The sequence below is a fragment of the Engystomops pustulosus genome, chromosome 6 (genome assembly GCF_040894005.1).
Source record: "Engystomops pustulosus chromosome 6, aEngPut4.maternal, whole genome shotgun sequence".
NCBI lineage: Eukaryota > Metazoa > Chordata > Amphibia > Anura > Leptodactylidae > Engystomops > Engystomops pustulosus.
The window spans coordinates 125119529-125135287 of NC_092416.1; the positions used below are offsets into that span (position 1 = coordinate 125119529).

At 46.0% G+C, this 15759-nt stretch overlaps 1 protein-coding gene across 1 annotated transcript in view; it reads left to right on the top strand.

The window, feature by feature from the left end:
* Positions 1-1051: 1051 nt before the first annotated feature.
* LOC140064219 (peroxidasin homolog) overlaps positions 1052-15759 on the top strand; it is a 40602-nt gene continuing 25894 nt past the window's right edge. The window contains exons 1-8 of the mRNA XM_072110895.1: positions 1052-1279; positions 10950-11021; positions 11097-11168; positions 13496-13567; positions 13684-13755; positions 14193-14264; positions 14341-14510; positions 15637-15754. Of these exons, the coding sequence (XP_071966996.1) occupies positions 1119-1279; positions 10950-11021; positions 11097-11168; positions 13496-13567; positions 13684-13755; positions 14193-14264; positions 14341-14510; positions 15637-15754 (809 nt within the window). The 5' untranslated portion in view covers positions 1052-1118. The remainder of the gene's footprint in view (positions 1280-10949; positions 11022-11096; positions 11169-13495; positions 13568-13683; positions 13756-14192; positions 14265-14340; positions 14511-15636; positions 15755-15759) is intronic.

Below are 15759 nucleotides of genomic sequence, written 5' to 3' on the forward strand. Positions count from 1 at the left end.
ACGGGTTCAAAAGGCCACGTGTGCCACCACCCTTAGGGTGATGCCACACGTTAGCATTTTGATTCCGTTTTGCAACTGAATCAAAGCGCACTGGGTCATCCCGCATCCGATTGCATATGCGTTTATATGCAAACACGTGCATTCGGCAATCGGCGCCAGGTGTCCTGCATTTACACAATACAAGATACCGGGCGCTGATTGCTGGGCCGCCCCAGTGCGCTTTGATTCCGTTACAGAACGTGTGACACCACCCCTAGGGGGAGCAAACAGTCAGAACGGGGAGAGATCAGCCAAGCCCCTTTTTAAACCCAATCCAGACTGAACTTGTGAGTGCAGCAAAGGTTGATGCCACACTTCCGTTTTTGGACCATTGAAAAGCATGCGTTTGGCTGCTTTGAACCTATTTACATTAATTAATTTCTAGAAGTGTAGGCAGCTGTGAAACAGTTTAAGGCCGTGGTCACACGTTCCGCTAGCACTCCATTCATAACGTGACGCTAGTGCACAGGGGGCGGGCCCGGCCCAAATCAACAAGCACCTCGTTTCTTGCATTTACACAATGTAAAACACGCTTGCGTTTCGATGTAAAAGTATATGCATTTTCATAGGGTTTTATAAACGCAATACAAACCCCAAGCGAGGGTGCGCACTTAGTATGTCTGTGCCTCATGGCATTCAAGAATCTGCAGGCAGCAGATGCAGAAGTTGATTATTTCTTCAGCTACTTCAAGTATAAATGCAAAGAGAAAGCAACAACATAAAATGGTGAGATTTGTTTCATATACAGTATATAGATCTCACACACATACACCACCTGTCTATATTCATTTAGATAGATAAAAGCATCATTAGTGGCCATAGTATAGGATTGCGCAGACTTAAGCAGAACCTTTTCCATGTTTTCCAGGAGGTCTGTTTGACTGTCTTTGTAAATGACTTGACATCACTCCAAGGGCAAAGTAGAATATGAAGCGCTGCACAGAACTCAGAAGGAGGGAACATGTTTTGGGCAGAGGGGTGTGAGTGATATTAACAAGAAACACATGTTCTCTGCTCCCTCCTACAGAGGTTTTTAAGCCTCAGGATCCTGACTGATCAGACCGTGGGACAACACGGTTATGAACATGCAGTGGGGATTATATGGACTTCTTCTCTTTCTTGTACCACTCCAGCAGGGGGTGGGGTGCCCCAGCAGGTGCCTGTGTTTTAGGACCACTGTCAGATGCATGCATTTGATGCTGGACTCCATCCCAGATGTCCCTGTCCAGACCACCATACTGTAAGTCAGCTCTGTTAATTGTATTCATGTTATTGGTGTACATCTATAGGAAACAGGTAGAATCTTGCTTACTGGACGTCATATGTAACATCCCACACCATTCACGTTATAAAGAGGCAGTGTGTCGTCAGAAACATAAATTACGTTCTTATACAAAGGGAACTACATCAAAGGCATTAACTTTGTGCATAGTTTTTCATCCATTTCAATTCGAATAACCGTTTCTTTCCCTGTAATACCACTCCCTCATTCCAGTCTCCAAAAGATGGTCATACTTCTTATGTCCTGCATTTATAGTCCCTGCTCATTGACTCCTTGCACCAGGACTGTAGTTTAGAAACGTGCGCTCTGGACCCTAACAATTCCCACAGTTGTCCTCTCTAAGTGATCTAGATAATATACAGACGCCCACTGACATTGGACTTGATTGTTTTGTGTCCTGAGGCCAAGTATGTAAAAGAATGCATGACGTAAGGTGGCTGGAAATGTTCATTTCGTCACTTGAAATTCTTGTTCAGAGCAAGCCATTGTGATTTGCATATGTTCTACAGTCAGACATGTAATCTTCTCTGCTCTGTTCCTAACCCTGATCCTGTAATTGGGGGGGTGAGCACAATTTCATTTTTCTCGTATTATTTCATAGCTGTGTTGCATCCTGGGTCTGCAAAATGGCCAATGAATAGATGAGAATTGTCCACTTTTGACAGCCCTACAGAAACTATCCATATGCTCGGAAAAGTAGCACTTTCTTTTATTTTTCTAATTAGTAGATGAAGATCTTAGGTTGTCTTTTAGCCTGTTAGGTGCTAGTTTTCCCAGATGAAGGAGGTTGAGGCTGCATTCTCAAGTGTTTACATATGTTTAGAAATACAATACAACAGCTGATGAGAGGATATTTTCCTAATTACATTGGTGTTGTCATTTGTGTTACAAAACACAATGTTAACCCCTTAACACGCATCGGCTCCGGCTGCAGTAAACACCCATTGGTAACATAGGCAGGTATTAACCCTTCGATCGATACACCACGTGACGTCATCGGGGAGCGGCAATCTAATGCTCTGACAGACAAAGACCCGAGGCTGTCTTTTTTTAACACTATCTATTACAATGTGTGATTTGCACGCTTTAATAGTGTCACGGGTGGTCCCGTGACCCCTATTGCGGGTCTCAGGCTCACCCGTGCTGCCCTGCCTCCGCCAGTGCGCCGCCAGCGTGTCTCACCTGGCCCGGCTCCTGGCTCGCTCCCCTCTTTCACCAGAGCCCGCCGCAAAGCGGGTTAGACAAGCTGCAGCATGGTACCACCAGGTCGTTCCTCAGGCGTGACTTGTCTGCAGTGACGGCCAAGGTTGAGGTACAAGAACGGCAATCAATCAATCTAGTGGTCAAAGTCCAGGCACAGGGTTAGGGCAGGCGGCAGAGATGCAACGTCAGAGTTCAATCTGGGGTCAGCAACAGGAGATCCAAGCAGAGGGGTATGGGAACACAGCACACAGGACAGCAGCACGGAGGATCACTGGTACACGGGAACACGGAGGGACACAGGAACGCAGGAGACACAGGAACGCAGGCTAATCGCAGTAAAGCTTTCTCTCAGGCTGTGAGGCACAAAGATCCGGCAGGGCTTGCAGGAAGAGGCAGGCTTATATAGAATTGGGCAATATGGCCAGCGCGCCACTAATTGGTGCTGGCCATATTGCCCAATTCTATATAAGCCTTCCTCTTCCTGCAAGCCCTGCCGGATCTTTGTGCCTCACAGCCTGAGAGAAAGCTTTAACTGCGATTAGCCTGCGTTCCTGTGTCTCCTGCGTTTCTGTGTCCCTCCGTGTTCCCGTGTACCAGTGATCCTCCGTGCTGCTGTCCTGTGTGCTGTGTTCCCATACCCCTCTGCTTGGACCTCCTGTTGCTGACCCCAGATTGATTGCCGTTCTTGTACCTCAACCTTGGCCGCCACTGCAGACAAGTCACGCCTGAAGAACGACCTGGTGGTACCATGCCGCAGCTTGTCTAACCCGCTTTACGGCGGGCTCTGGTGAAAACCGGGTACCACTTAGACTCCGGTCCCAGGTAGTGGCTTGAGTCATCGTCTGCAGTGGTCCAGTGGGTCCACAACCCGCAAGCCTGACAGTAAGATCCGGCCATGGGTCCCGCTGAGGTTCCGTCTCCCAGTCGGCCTGATCTTGCCACGATTGTGATGCATCAATCCCGGCAGATTGCCGCACAGTGCGAACAGCTGTAGCAAGTCACCGCCATGCTGCAACAGTTGCTAACTACCCAGCATCAGCAACAGGTCCCTGAAGCTGTTCTTGCAACTCCTGCTACTCCGGCTGTCCTTCTTGCTACCAGACCCAGGCTACGTCTTTCTATGCCCGGCAAGTATGACGGGGATCCCAAGCTATGCAGGGGCTTCATCACCCAGTGTTCTTTACACATAGAGCTTAATACCATCCCAATTCGTCACGGAGCGTTCCAAGGTGGCATTTATCCTCAGCCTCCTCTCCAGGAAAGCCCTGGCCTGGGCTACTCCGCTTTGGGACAGAGACGACCCGGTCACTGCTACACTCTCGGCATTTCTGGCAGAATTCTGATCTGTTTTCGAAGAACCAGCACTGGCCTCCTCTGCTGAGACTGCGTTGTTGAATCTGCGTCAGGGCAATTCATCTGTTGGAGAGTATGCCCTGGCCTCGGAGCTCTCTTGGAACGACGCGGCCCTGTCTGCAGCTTTCAAAAAGGGACTCTCCTCCCATGTTAAAGACGCTCTGGCCACTCGTGATCTGCCGTCCACTCTGAGTGGTCTAATCTCTCTGGCCACCCGGATAGACGTGCGATTTAGAGAGCGCCCCGAAGAGTCTCTCCTCGAGCAGCCTCAAGCTCGTCCAAGACGTCTTCCTTGCCTGGCTCCTGTCTTCCAGAGGCCGCTCCAGTCACCGGTTGTAACTTCTGCCGAAGAGCCTGTGGAGGTGGACAGAGCTAGACTCTCTTCCCAGGAACGCAACAGAAGACGACAGGGAGACCTCTGCCTCTATTGTGCGAGTCCTGAACACTTCATCAGGACGTATCCTGTCCGTCCCCAACGTTCGGGAAATGCCACCACCTAGGGTTCTTGGGAGAAGCGTCCCAAGGTGTGTGCGAAGCTTCTCCACGTTTGACCATTCCTGTGCTCCTCAGCGTTGGTACGAGCAGCCAGTTCCAAGTATGTCCCTTCTTGGACTCCGGGTCTGCAGGAAATTTTGTGGATGCTGCACTGGTCTCGCAGCATCACAATCCAGTGATCCGCATTGACAAGCCCCTGGTCATCTCTTCGGTCAGTGGTCAGATTCTCTCTGATCCAGTCCAGTATCGCACTGAACCACTGTGTCTGCAAGTTGGTGCCCTGCGTATGGAGAGACTGTCTTTCTACGTACTTCCCCGCTCCACTTCCTCCGTCCTATTGGGACTTCCTTGGCTGCAGAGACATGCACCAGTTCTTAACTGGCAGACTGGGGAGGTTCTTCGCTGGGGTCCTGGATGCCAGTACCGCTGTCTCAGGGCTTTCCGTCCAGCCTCTACTATACCTTCCTCCTTGTCTCTCAAGTCTCTGAAGGGTCTTCTCTGAAAAGCAAGCGGAGACCTTGCCACCGCATCGTCCATACGATTGCCCTATTGAACTGCTGCCAGGAACATCCCCGCCACGAGGTCAAGTTTACCCGCTGTCCGTGCCTGAAACTGCGGCCATGTTGGCCTACATCAAGGAGAATCTACAGAAGGGGTTCATCCGCAAATCCTCTTCTCCTGCCGGTGCCGGCTTCTTCTTTGTGGCCAAGAAAGATGGTTCTCTTCATCCCTGCATTGACTATCGGGGCCTCAATAAGGTGAAAATAAAGAACCGGTATCCATTGCCTTTAATCACGGAACTCTTTGACCGCCTCCGTGGAGCTAAAGTCTTCTCTAAATTGGACCTTAGAGGGGCTTATAATCTTATCTGCATCCGGGAGGGCGATGAATGGAAGACCGGCTTTAACACCCGAGACGGGCACTTTGAGTACCTGGTCAATGCCCTTTGGACTGTGTAATGCGCCTGCAGTGTTTCAGGAATTCGTGAACGACATTTTAAGGGACCTGCTATACACCTGTGTCGTTGTCTACTTAGATGACACCTTGGTCTTTTCTCCTGATCTGGAGTCTCATCAAGTGCATGTACGGCAAGTTCTTAGGCGCCTAAGAGCCAATCGTCTCTATGCTAAACTGGAGAAGTGCCAATTCCATCAGAAGAGTCTTCCGTTTCTTGGATACATAATCTCCGATAAAGGCTTACAGATGGATCCAACCAAGTTGTCTGCGGTACTTCAGTGGCCTCGCCCAGTGGGACTTCGTGCCATACAGAGATTCCTTGGTTTTGCAAATTATTACCGGTAATTAATTCCTCACTTCTCTTCCCTCGTATCTCCCATTGTGGCCCTAACTAAAAAGGTGCTGATCCCAGACACTGGTCTCCAGTTGCGGAGGAAGCATTTTCAAGACTGAAGTCTGCCTTCGCCTCTGCTCCTGTTCTGACGTGGCCAGATTTAGAGAAACCCTTCCAAATTGAGGTTGACGCCTCCTCCGTGGGTGCTGGAGCTGTGCTCACTCAGAAAGGGCCCAAAGGCAGAACACTTACCTGTGGTTTCTTTTCCAGAACCTTCTCTGCGGCTGAGAGGAATTACTCCATAGGAGATCGGGAACTCCTGGCTATTAAACTTGCCTTGGAAGAGTGGCGCTCGTCACCCAGTCAGTGTATATTCTGACCACAAGAATCTCCAGTACCTCCAAACTTCTCAACGTCTCAATCCAAGACAAGCCTGCTGGTCCCTTTTCTTTTCACATTTTAATTTTTTGATCCATTTTCGTCCAGCTGAGAAGAACATCAAGGCAGATGCCCTCTCACGTGCCTGTGATGTTATTGGGGAAGAACCGGTTCCTCGGCATATCATCCATCCGGAATGGCTGGTTGCGGCTGCTCCAGCAGACCTCCGGCAGCTCCCTCCTGGCAAGACTTATGTCCAACCTGCTCTTTGGAAGAAGATTTTGACTTGGGGACATTGTTCTCGTGTGGCCGGACATCCTGGGGTGCAGCGCTCTCATTTCTCGTTATTATTGGTGGCCGAATCTGGTCCAAGACGTACGGGATTTTGTGGCTACCTGCATCTCTTGTGCTTGTAATAAACCATCATGCCTCAAACCTGGCGGTCTCCTGATGCCGTTGCCCATACCTAGTTGCCCGTGGAAGGTCATGGACCTTCCCTGTTCCTCTGGAAATACTGTCATCTGGGTGGTAACTGATCGGTTCTCCAAAATGTCTCATTTTGTTCCACTGCCAGGTCTACCGTCAGGTACTCACCTTGCCAGTCTGTTCTTCACTCACATCTTTCGGCTTCATGGTCTTCCCCGGCACATAATATCTGACTGTGGTGTTCAATTTGTTTCCCGGTTCTGGCGTTCTCTGTGCAGCCAACTTCAGGTGAAATTGGACTTTTCCTCAGTGTATCACCCTCAGTCTAATGGACAAGTCGAGAAGGTTAATCAGACCTTAGGTTGTTATCTCCGCCATTTTGTCTCCGCCCGACAGGACGACTGGTCCACTCTGCTCCCATGGGTTGAGTTCTCCTACAACTCCGTGGACTCTGAGTCTGCCAGTGCCACTCCTTTCTTCATTGTCTATGGGAGACTTCCACGACCACCTCTTCCTCTCTCCGTGTCTGCTGATGTTCCTGCTGTGGAAGACCTCAAAACTATCTGGGAACAGACTCGTCAGTCTTTACTTCAGGCGTCCGCCCGCTAAAAAACTCAAGCGAACAAGAAACGCAGGTCTCCTCCCATATTCTCTCCAGGTGACAAAGTGTGGCTGTCATCCAAGTATGTCCGCTTGAAGATTCCCAGTTACAAGCTGGGCACACGTTTTCGGGGACCATTCAAGGTGTTACAGCGCATTAATCCAGTGGCGTATAAACTCCACCTTCCTCCTACTATGCGCATCCCAAATTCTTTCCACTTCTCCCTGCTGAAACCTGTCATTCTGAATCGCTTCTCCCGGCACATTCCTCCCCCAACTCCAGTGGCGGACTCCACCAACACCTACGAGGTAAAAGAGATCCTTGACATTAAGATGGTAAGGGGGAAGCGGTTCTTCTTGGTTGACTGGAAGGGATTCGGGCCAGAAGAGAGGTCGTGGGAGCCTGAGGACAATATATTCGATCGTGATCTCCTGCAGAAATTTCTCCAGCCAAGGAGGAGGGGGAGGCCGAAGGGGGGGGGGACTGTCACGGGTGGTCCCGCGACCCATATCGCGGGTCGCGGGCTCACCTGTGCTGCCCTGCACCCGCCAGCGCGCCGCCAGCGCGTCTCACCTGTCCCGGCTCGCTCCCCTCCGCGGCTCCTTCTCCAGATTTAAAGGGCCAGCGCGCCATTAATTGGCGCTGGCCATATTGCCCAATTCTATATAAGCCTGCTTCTTCCTGCAAGCCCTGCCGGATCTTTGTGCCTCACAGCCTGAGAGAAAGCTTTACTGCAATTACTCTGCCTTCCTGTGTCTCCTGCGTTACTGTGTCTCCTGCGTTACTGTGTCTCCTGCGTCCCTCCGTGTACCAGTGATCCTCTGTGCTGCTGTCCTGTGTGCTGTGTTCCCGTACCCCTCTGCTTGGACCTCCTATTGCTGACCCCAGATTGAATTCTGACGTTGCATCTCTGCCGCCTGCCCTGACCCTGTGCCTGGACTTTGACCACGAGATTGATTGATTGACGTTCTTGTACCTCAACCTTGGCCGCCACTGCAGACAAGTCACACCTGAGGAACGACCTGGGGGTACCACGCCGCAGCTTGTCTAACCCGCTTTGCGGCAGGTTCTGGTGAAAACCGGGTACCACTTAGACTACGGTCCCAGGTAGTGGCTTGAATCATCGTCTGCAGTGGTCCAGTGGATCCACAACCCGCAAGCCTGACAAATAGATGATGTGGAAAATTGCCATATACTGCCATACTGTAGTATGGCAGCGTATGGTAGGATCAATCAGATAAGTACTCAAGGGGGTCTGAAAAATTGTAAAAAAAAGATAAATTAGAAAAAATCTCATCACCTAGAACTAATATAAATATAAATAAACAGTAAAAATCCTAAACAGTGAAAGCCGTAAAATCCAAGCCCACAAGAAAATGGCACAAATGTATTTATTTTTACCAATTTCACTGCATTTGGAATTTTTCCCACTTCTCAGTACACGGCATAGAATATTAAATAGTCACTATGAAGTGTAATTTGTTACACAGAAAATAAGCCACCACAGAGCTCTTTACAGGGAAAAATAAAAAGGTTGTGGATTTTTGAAGGTGGAGAGTGAAAAATTAAAATCTAAAAACGAAAAAGGGCCTGGTCGTTAAGGGGTTAACATGATGTTAACACATGCGCTAATAATGTGTTAACATTTGCAGTAATGTAATTGGGAAAAAATCTTCTCAGCTGTTGTATTGTGCTTGAAAATATGAATGCAGCCTAAAGGAACACTAGTCAAGGAAGTCATTGAATAATGCATGGTGCAGGTCCTGAATCGAATTGTTTTCCTTGAACCTTGCTAGAACCTAGAGTCATGTTCCTCCCTTCAATGAATTGGCTTTGACTGTAGTGTTCCTTCAAGGAACCAGGGGCTGTTCCTAATCAGAGGATTTATGTTGAGATCATACTATATAGCTCAGTGTTATGAAAATGTCAAACTGTGCTCTACTGTATCCTTTTCATCTTCCCTTTTCCTGATGATGATCGATGTTAGGCATTGCTGTGTATACTATTGTGCAATGACTTTTAGTTGTATGTGCTCCTGCACTAGTTCCTTGTTCCACTGGGAGGCCAAGACCCACCTCCAACTATTCTGTTCTTTATCTTGTCTTTTAAAGAATGGGAAAGATTTATTGATCGTAATTGGCACTAAAAAAACCTCTGCACAACATTTATAATGAGTTTTAGACAGTTTTCTGGCACTCCTATGTCTAGTTTGACAAAAAGGGGGTGACCTATGAAAAAGGGGTGTGGTCTTGCACCGTAAGGTCCATGCGCCAAAAATGATGCTGACCCAATACAATTTTGTCCGAGTTTTCTGGCTAAAAGTAAGCCAATTAATAGGAGCCACAAAGTATGACTAGATAGTCTTAAACTAGGATAGATTTGTCATCAAGCATCATGAATCTTATGCAGCATAATACTGTCTAGTCTAACTCTGCACTTTTCATAAATCTGCCACAATGTGTTTCTGGCTACCACCTCTGGATCAGTTGCCTACAGCTGGTCTGTGATATTAACAACATAGGTAGATATAGCAATGTTGGTATGTATTTGAGGATAATATAATTATCCTATCTATAAAAGCAGCCTTTGTAACAAAGTGCACAGAATTGAGTCCTGATGATGTGTTCATAGTTGTGTCTGGACACAATGAAGTGCCCCTTGATGATCACAGATTGTTTGTTCACTATGTTCCCAGAACAACTGAGTCACTTGAAGATTGGACAGATCACCCAGAAACCTTGTTTGGATGCTGGTGTTCCATACAAAAGTCTCTAGATGTTCTTTAATGATGCAAGGATTTTCTGGGGCTGGCTGCACACCCATGGCAGGATAGTGCTTACATTACATCTACTCAAACCATTTCTATTGCTGCATTCAAAAGTTATCTGGATTATGTCATCGCCTCTAGTTGCACAAAAAGCTGTTTAAGAATTCATCTGGCTTCATTTTGCAGGTTTTAGGAGCCTGACTCTTTTTCTCATTGTGTCGCTGCAGTTCTGTACTGCTGTGCTGATCCATAAGAGATTTGAAGTGTAATGCTGATTGCATAATGATATTTTGCAAATTATCATATGTGATTCCCCCATTCAAAACAAATATAATAATGCTCATATTGAGCTCTGCAGGACAGAGGACTATATAGGCAGCTTCCATCACATAGAGGAGCATGGAACAAGTAAAACATGTAGTACATGAAGTGTATAGTCAGTGCAGCGTGAGCACGAAGGATTAACAATTTCCATGCTGTGTAAAAAGTGTTCTAAGAGCATAAGACGGGAGAGGGAGGGTTTCTGCAGAGGGATCTGACACGGCTTGAGAAGCAGAGAGATACAGAGAAGGTTCTACAGAATTATAGACTTGGATAAGGGAATGATATGGGACAGGGGAGGCCTTCTACCTCACTATTCTTTGCTGGAGACTTCTTCATCCAGAAGCTCACACACATTACATGACCTCCCCCTCCCGCCACGCCAGAGTCAGCATGAAGCAGCAGCAGCCCCTCTTCTTTAGCATTTAGAATCTGTCTAGCTTCTAGTGTAAACCAGCTATGGTCTCACAGACCTAAGCCGCACAACCTGAGAAGACAGCTACTGTAGAGACAGGCTAAAAATGATGAGAAGGATAGCCAAGAAACTGCTGAACCTCGGTAGTAAAAGCAAATTTGTCCTATGTCCCAAGAGATATTGATTTGTAAAAAAAAAAATCGTAGTTGTGCTTTAATCTACACACCACATAAGATCTACATGTCACTTGTCACAATGCAAGGTTGTAGTGATGAGTGTCTGTCCTCTCAGTGGTGCCACCTGTGGTAACCAGCTGAATTCTGAATTGGAGAAGATATCATGAATATAGCTCTGGTACTCCTTGTGCTTTTTCTACAGTGATCTGCGCTTTAATCGTATTCGTGAGATAAACTCTGATGTGCTCCACAAGTTGACGTCCCTCCATACCCTGTAAGTACCTTATTGTATTGCTTATTGGCAGTCATATATCTTTTGACATCATGGTTTTATCCTCTGTCTTTGTAGATTACTTAACAACAATCAAATCCAGCGGATTTCACAGAAATCATTTGAAGGACTAGAAGGTGTGAAACATCTGTGAGTTTCACTTTGTACCTCTACCTGTTCTCTGACTGCTGGCATCAGTATGAAATACAGTATATTTTAGAGTGCACTGCCCTCTTTATTCTATATTGCTCTCTCACTGCATGGGATAGTATGCTGGCACAGGCACCCTCTCAAGTACATCATGGGGACCAGATATATAAATGTCCCCATTTTTACCTGAACACTGTGCGGGGAGGGAACAGGCTAACAGCATCATAGTTGCCCAGTCCCTGCCTCCACCTAGTTGTTCTGCACTGAAATCATGGAATCTGTTTGTCCCACTCCCTGCAGTGTTGTGCATGTGAAATATGGCACATTTAGGGATATTTATGAGAAGGTTCTGAAAGCAGGAATGTTTTAGTTGCCCATGGCCACCAATCAAAGCTCAGCATTTATGTTCCCACAGCTGTTTATAAAACTAAGCTGAGCTTTGATTGGTTTTCATGGGCAACTCGAACAGTTTTACCTCAGCCACTCTGATAAATCTCATTTTGCTTTTTTTCATGGACCAAAAATTCATCCTATCCTTCCTATACATAACCCCACTCACCTTTTTTTTTTCTGTCATTCCTTGCCACATTCAGTCCTGCCACTCTGTACCCTCCTCCCGGCTGCTCCCACACATAGCTGTCCTATCTTTTCCCGTATTATGGCACCATGCTCCATGTATCTCTATTGAGAGGGGCGAGCAGCACTCCTCTCCTGTGCTCTGACGTGTGCCCTCCGTGCTATGTTACGGCGGGCACACATTTATGTGAATTCACCCTAAAGCAGTTTATTTTACATTACCTGGATCACTGCGAGTAGCATATGTTGTCCGGGGGGGAAAGTCTATGTGCCTCTCTCTCCACATGCATTGTTTCTCTCCTCCACAACATCCCCCTCCCCTGCCTGCTAAATGCCCATGAAAGGAAATGGGGAGGGGTGACTGACACTGGCACACAGGCTGCAGCTGCCCTCCGCCAGGACTTACCATATGGTGCTGGTAGGGAGTCAGGTAATATAAAATAAACTATTGACATTTTTCAGAATGATGGTAGACATTTTTAAAATCAGCATAACATAGGTTATGATACAATGTGTGAAGCGCACCTGTCACAGGAATGTAATTTTTAGCTGGTGACAGGTACGATTTATACCTTTTATCATCCTAAACCTTCCCTGCCAAAACCATCATTGGTGATTGCCTCTGCTCAATAATCATGATGTTAATCACTGTAGGGCTGTATTATTAATCACTTTATAGAGGTATTATTTATAACTGTATGGAAGTAATATTTATCATTGTGGCTGTAATATGAATCGCTATATTTGCTCCTGGTATAGTGTTAATATTGTTAATATTATTAATATTTGTATAGTGGTCGCTATTTATTATCAATGAAGGATATACATACAATATATTTTTGTAATGGTGGTGGTCATCACGTGGCAGTATTATTTGGGTATATTCTATATTGTATTGTAAGTACCTAAGCCTGGACCAATGGCCAATCTCCTAGGAGTTAGCTCTGCTGTATCTGTAGCACAATTTGGCAGTGTCTCCTTCTCTAGTAGCAGAAGTCTAAAGTCAAAGACCAAGAACCCCAATGCTAAACCTATATTTATAGACTCTAGGGGAAAAAGCGCAGGAGCGCCGGCGTGTGATTACGGCCACGCCCCCCCTTCTTGCTCCGAATACCTCAAGTGGCTTAGGTCTGACCTGGCGTAGTTTTGTGTAAAAACAAGTGAATGAATGTTCGTTGTCTTATCAAAAGAATGCTGCACATGGCAGGAACATCGACTCCAACGGCCCCCAAGTCCCTTTAAGCCCTCTCCAAGCTCACATGGCTTTGCAATTTTAATTGCAAATTCCTGCACTGCTCAAGAATTTGCAATTATTTCACTGCTTTTATGCCAGAATACTGGCGTAGAAGCAGTGATAAATCTCCCCCTAGATCTCGGCGTTTAGAAAGTTCCAGGGAGCTAGCAAATGAACAGCCTGCGTTACCTCAGGTAAAGATATACCACATTAACTGAGACAGAATACATACATGCATATTGTACACAATTTATACAAATTCCTAACACTAGGTGGTGCTGTTGTTACATAGTACTCTAAATTGCAGCCTAGATTAGGAGTTTTCTAGGGGATTTTAACATGGAAAAGTTGCATTGCGCTCCCTGGACAGCTAGATCGCCAGGTTGAAGAACACAGTGGGGTAATCAATCCCACTGGGTCCAGTTCAGCTAGAGTCCTAACTATAATCTGCCATAAATGTGGCTTCCTGGTAGCATCGGGCTCTGCATTATGTGCTGCCCTGTCTTTTTTCTTTCAGGTACCTTTACAAGAATGACATCCGCAGTGTACAGAGGAACGCTTTCCATGGGCTTCGATCATTGCAGCAGCTGTAAGTTCACTAGTCCAAGTGGGTCCAAATTGGATAATAAAACAGGTCTTCCTAACTATGAATTCTTCAATGTTCTCCATGTTTATTTTACGTAACCCTTTTACTTTCCTCACCAGGTATCTTCACTTCAATAATCTGGAAACGCTTGATGCTGAGACCTTTGAAAATCTGCCTAAACTGGAGAGACTGTGAGTCATTCTGTAGTTAGGGTGCCTGGTTCTAGCTGAAGACAGCATTGAGTTTATAGGCAAATACTTTTTGTAAAATCATTCATTTTTGTTAACTCCTCAATAAACCGCTCGATGATATAGTCTATAAGGCTTTATTCCCACGACTGTTGGGGGTGGGCGTATATACATCCCCCATAGGCCGCCAATAGGCACACAGAACAGTATGGAGGGGTACGGTGCCACACACGTGCGGCACCGTACATCTCTGTGCCCGAGGAAAAGATTGGACATGTCCTATATTTCCCCATATTACAGTGCCATTTATCTCTATGGAGACGTGTGAATGTAGCCTTATACAGTAAAAAAATGAGCATAAGATCTGTGTCCTGTGTCTTTCAATATCCCTGTTTGCTGTCCATGAACTATCAGTATTTATTTATTTTATTTGCTTTCAGGTTTTTGCACAATAACCGAATCAGTAGGATTCAGCCAGGAACATTCTCTAAACTTCCATCTCTGACCCGGCTGTAAGTGCTAGTATTCTCTGTTGTATAGTATGTGCTTGTTACTGATGTTTTTAGCAGCTCACTCTTGTGTGCACAGACGCCTGGACTCCAATCCCTTATTCTGCGACTGTGAGCTTATGTGGCTGGTGGATCTTCTCCATACATTCACAGAGAGGAGCAGCTCACACACAGCTGCAACATGTGAACACCCGGTAAACCTGCGTGGGACATCACTGAGTTCATTGTCTGCAGATCAATTCAATTGCGGTTAGCTATCTGAATTTATTATGTATTTAAGTGCAGATCAATTTTTCTTGGGATGTAGAACAACTTTGCCTATTATTTTGATTACCTATATGCAGTAGTTCCTTTGTTATCCTCCTCAGTTTAGCCTGGCTCTGCACTAGCTGTGTCTCCTGGCTGTGCTGATTTCTCCTGTGATTCTGTTTAGTTGTTTACAGATAAGGTTTCACAAAGAGGAGACTCTTCTCCTCCCTTCTTATTCTGGGGAGAGGAGGGGGAAGTCTTTTGACAGTGCTCTTGATGTGTACCGGAGTATGCTCAGTGCTGTGGATGCTTAAGTCTCCTACAAAGAAGTGAGGTACAAGACTTCCCATCTTCAATATCAGTCCCTCCACCCAAGTCTGTGATTCTGCAGAGCATTCTCTGTCTCTCTGCACCTAATGTTATGTCATAGACTCATCAGCTGCCCCATCCCCCATCTTTTGTTTGCTATTAAGCTATTATAAGTTAGTAACGCTCACACAGCACAAAGTCTACACTTCATGTAACTGTTTCACTGCTGGTTTTAACTTTTTATTACATGCTGCATGTTCCTCTATGTTCCTAGCTGCCAGATTAGTCACCATATATATCCTGTATGTACAATATGCAGTGTTAAGTGGATTTACATGTAGGAATCTCAATAAATGTGCTGCTAAATTACTTAATGAGAAAACACAAGGAATCATGGGAAGTGTGGATAGGAGGTAATATACTCTTCATCAGGGCAGATACAGTAACAGATTACTTTCCGCTAACTTTTATATTTTTGACATGTAGCTTCAGAACAGCAAATTTCATAACTCGAGGTGGGGGGGAGGGTGAGCATAATAATATGGGTATTGTTTTGTTTGTTTTAAAATAGGGAATCACATATAATCATTTGGTAAAAAAAACATTATAACATTGGAGTTAACCAACGTAGATAAAGAATTTAAAGTTTATCGCCCAGAGCTTCCTGGTTTATGATTAGAGTGTTAGAATTGTGGTAAATACTGACTTATGGATTTAAAGATATAACAGTAAATCACATTGTAGTCTTATTTACCAGGGAGGCTTCGTAAAAAGATGGAGGGTACGCATGATAACGGACAATTTCCTTTTATCTCAGAGGTACCTCGTATTGTATCAGAACCAAAAGATGCAGATGTCATTCTTGGGAACACTGTTTATTTTATCTGTCGGGCCGAAGGTAACCCCAAACCTAACATTGTATGGCTGCACAACAAGTGAG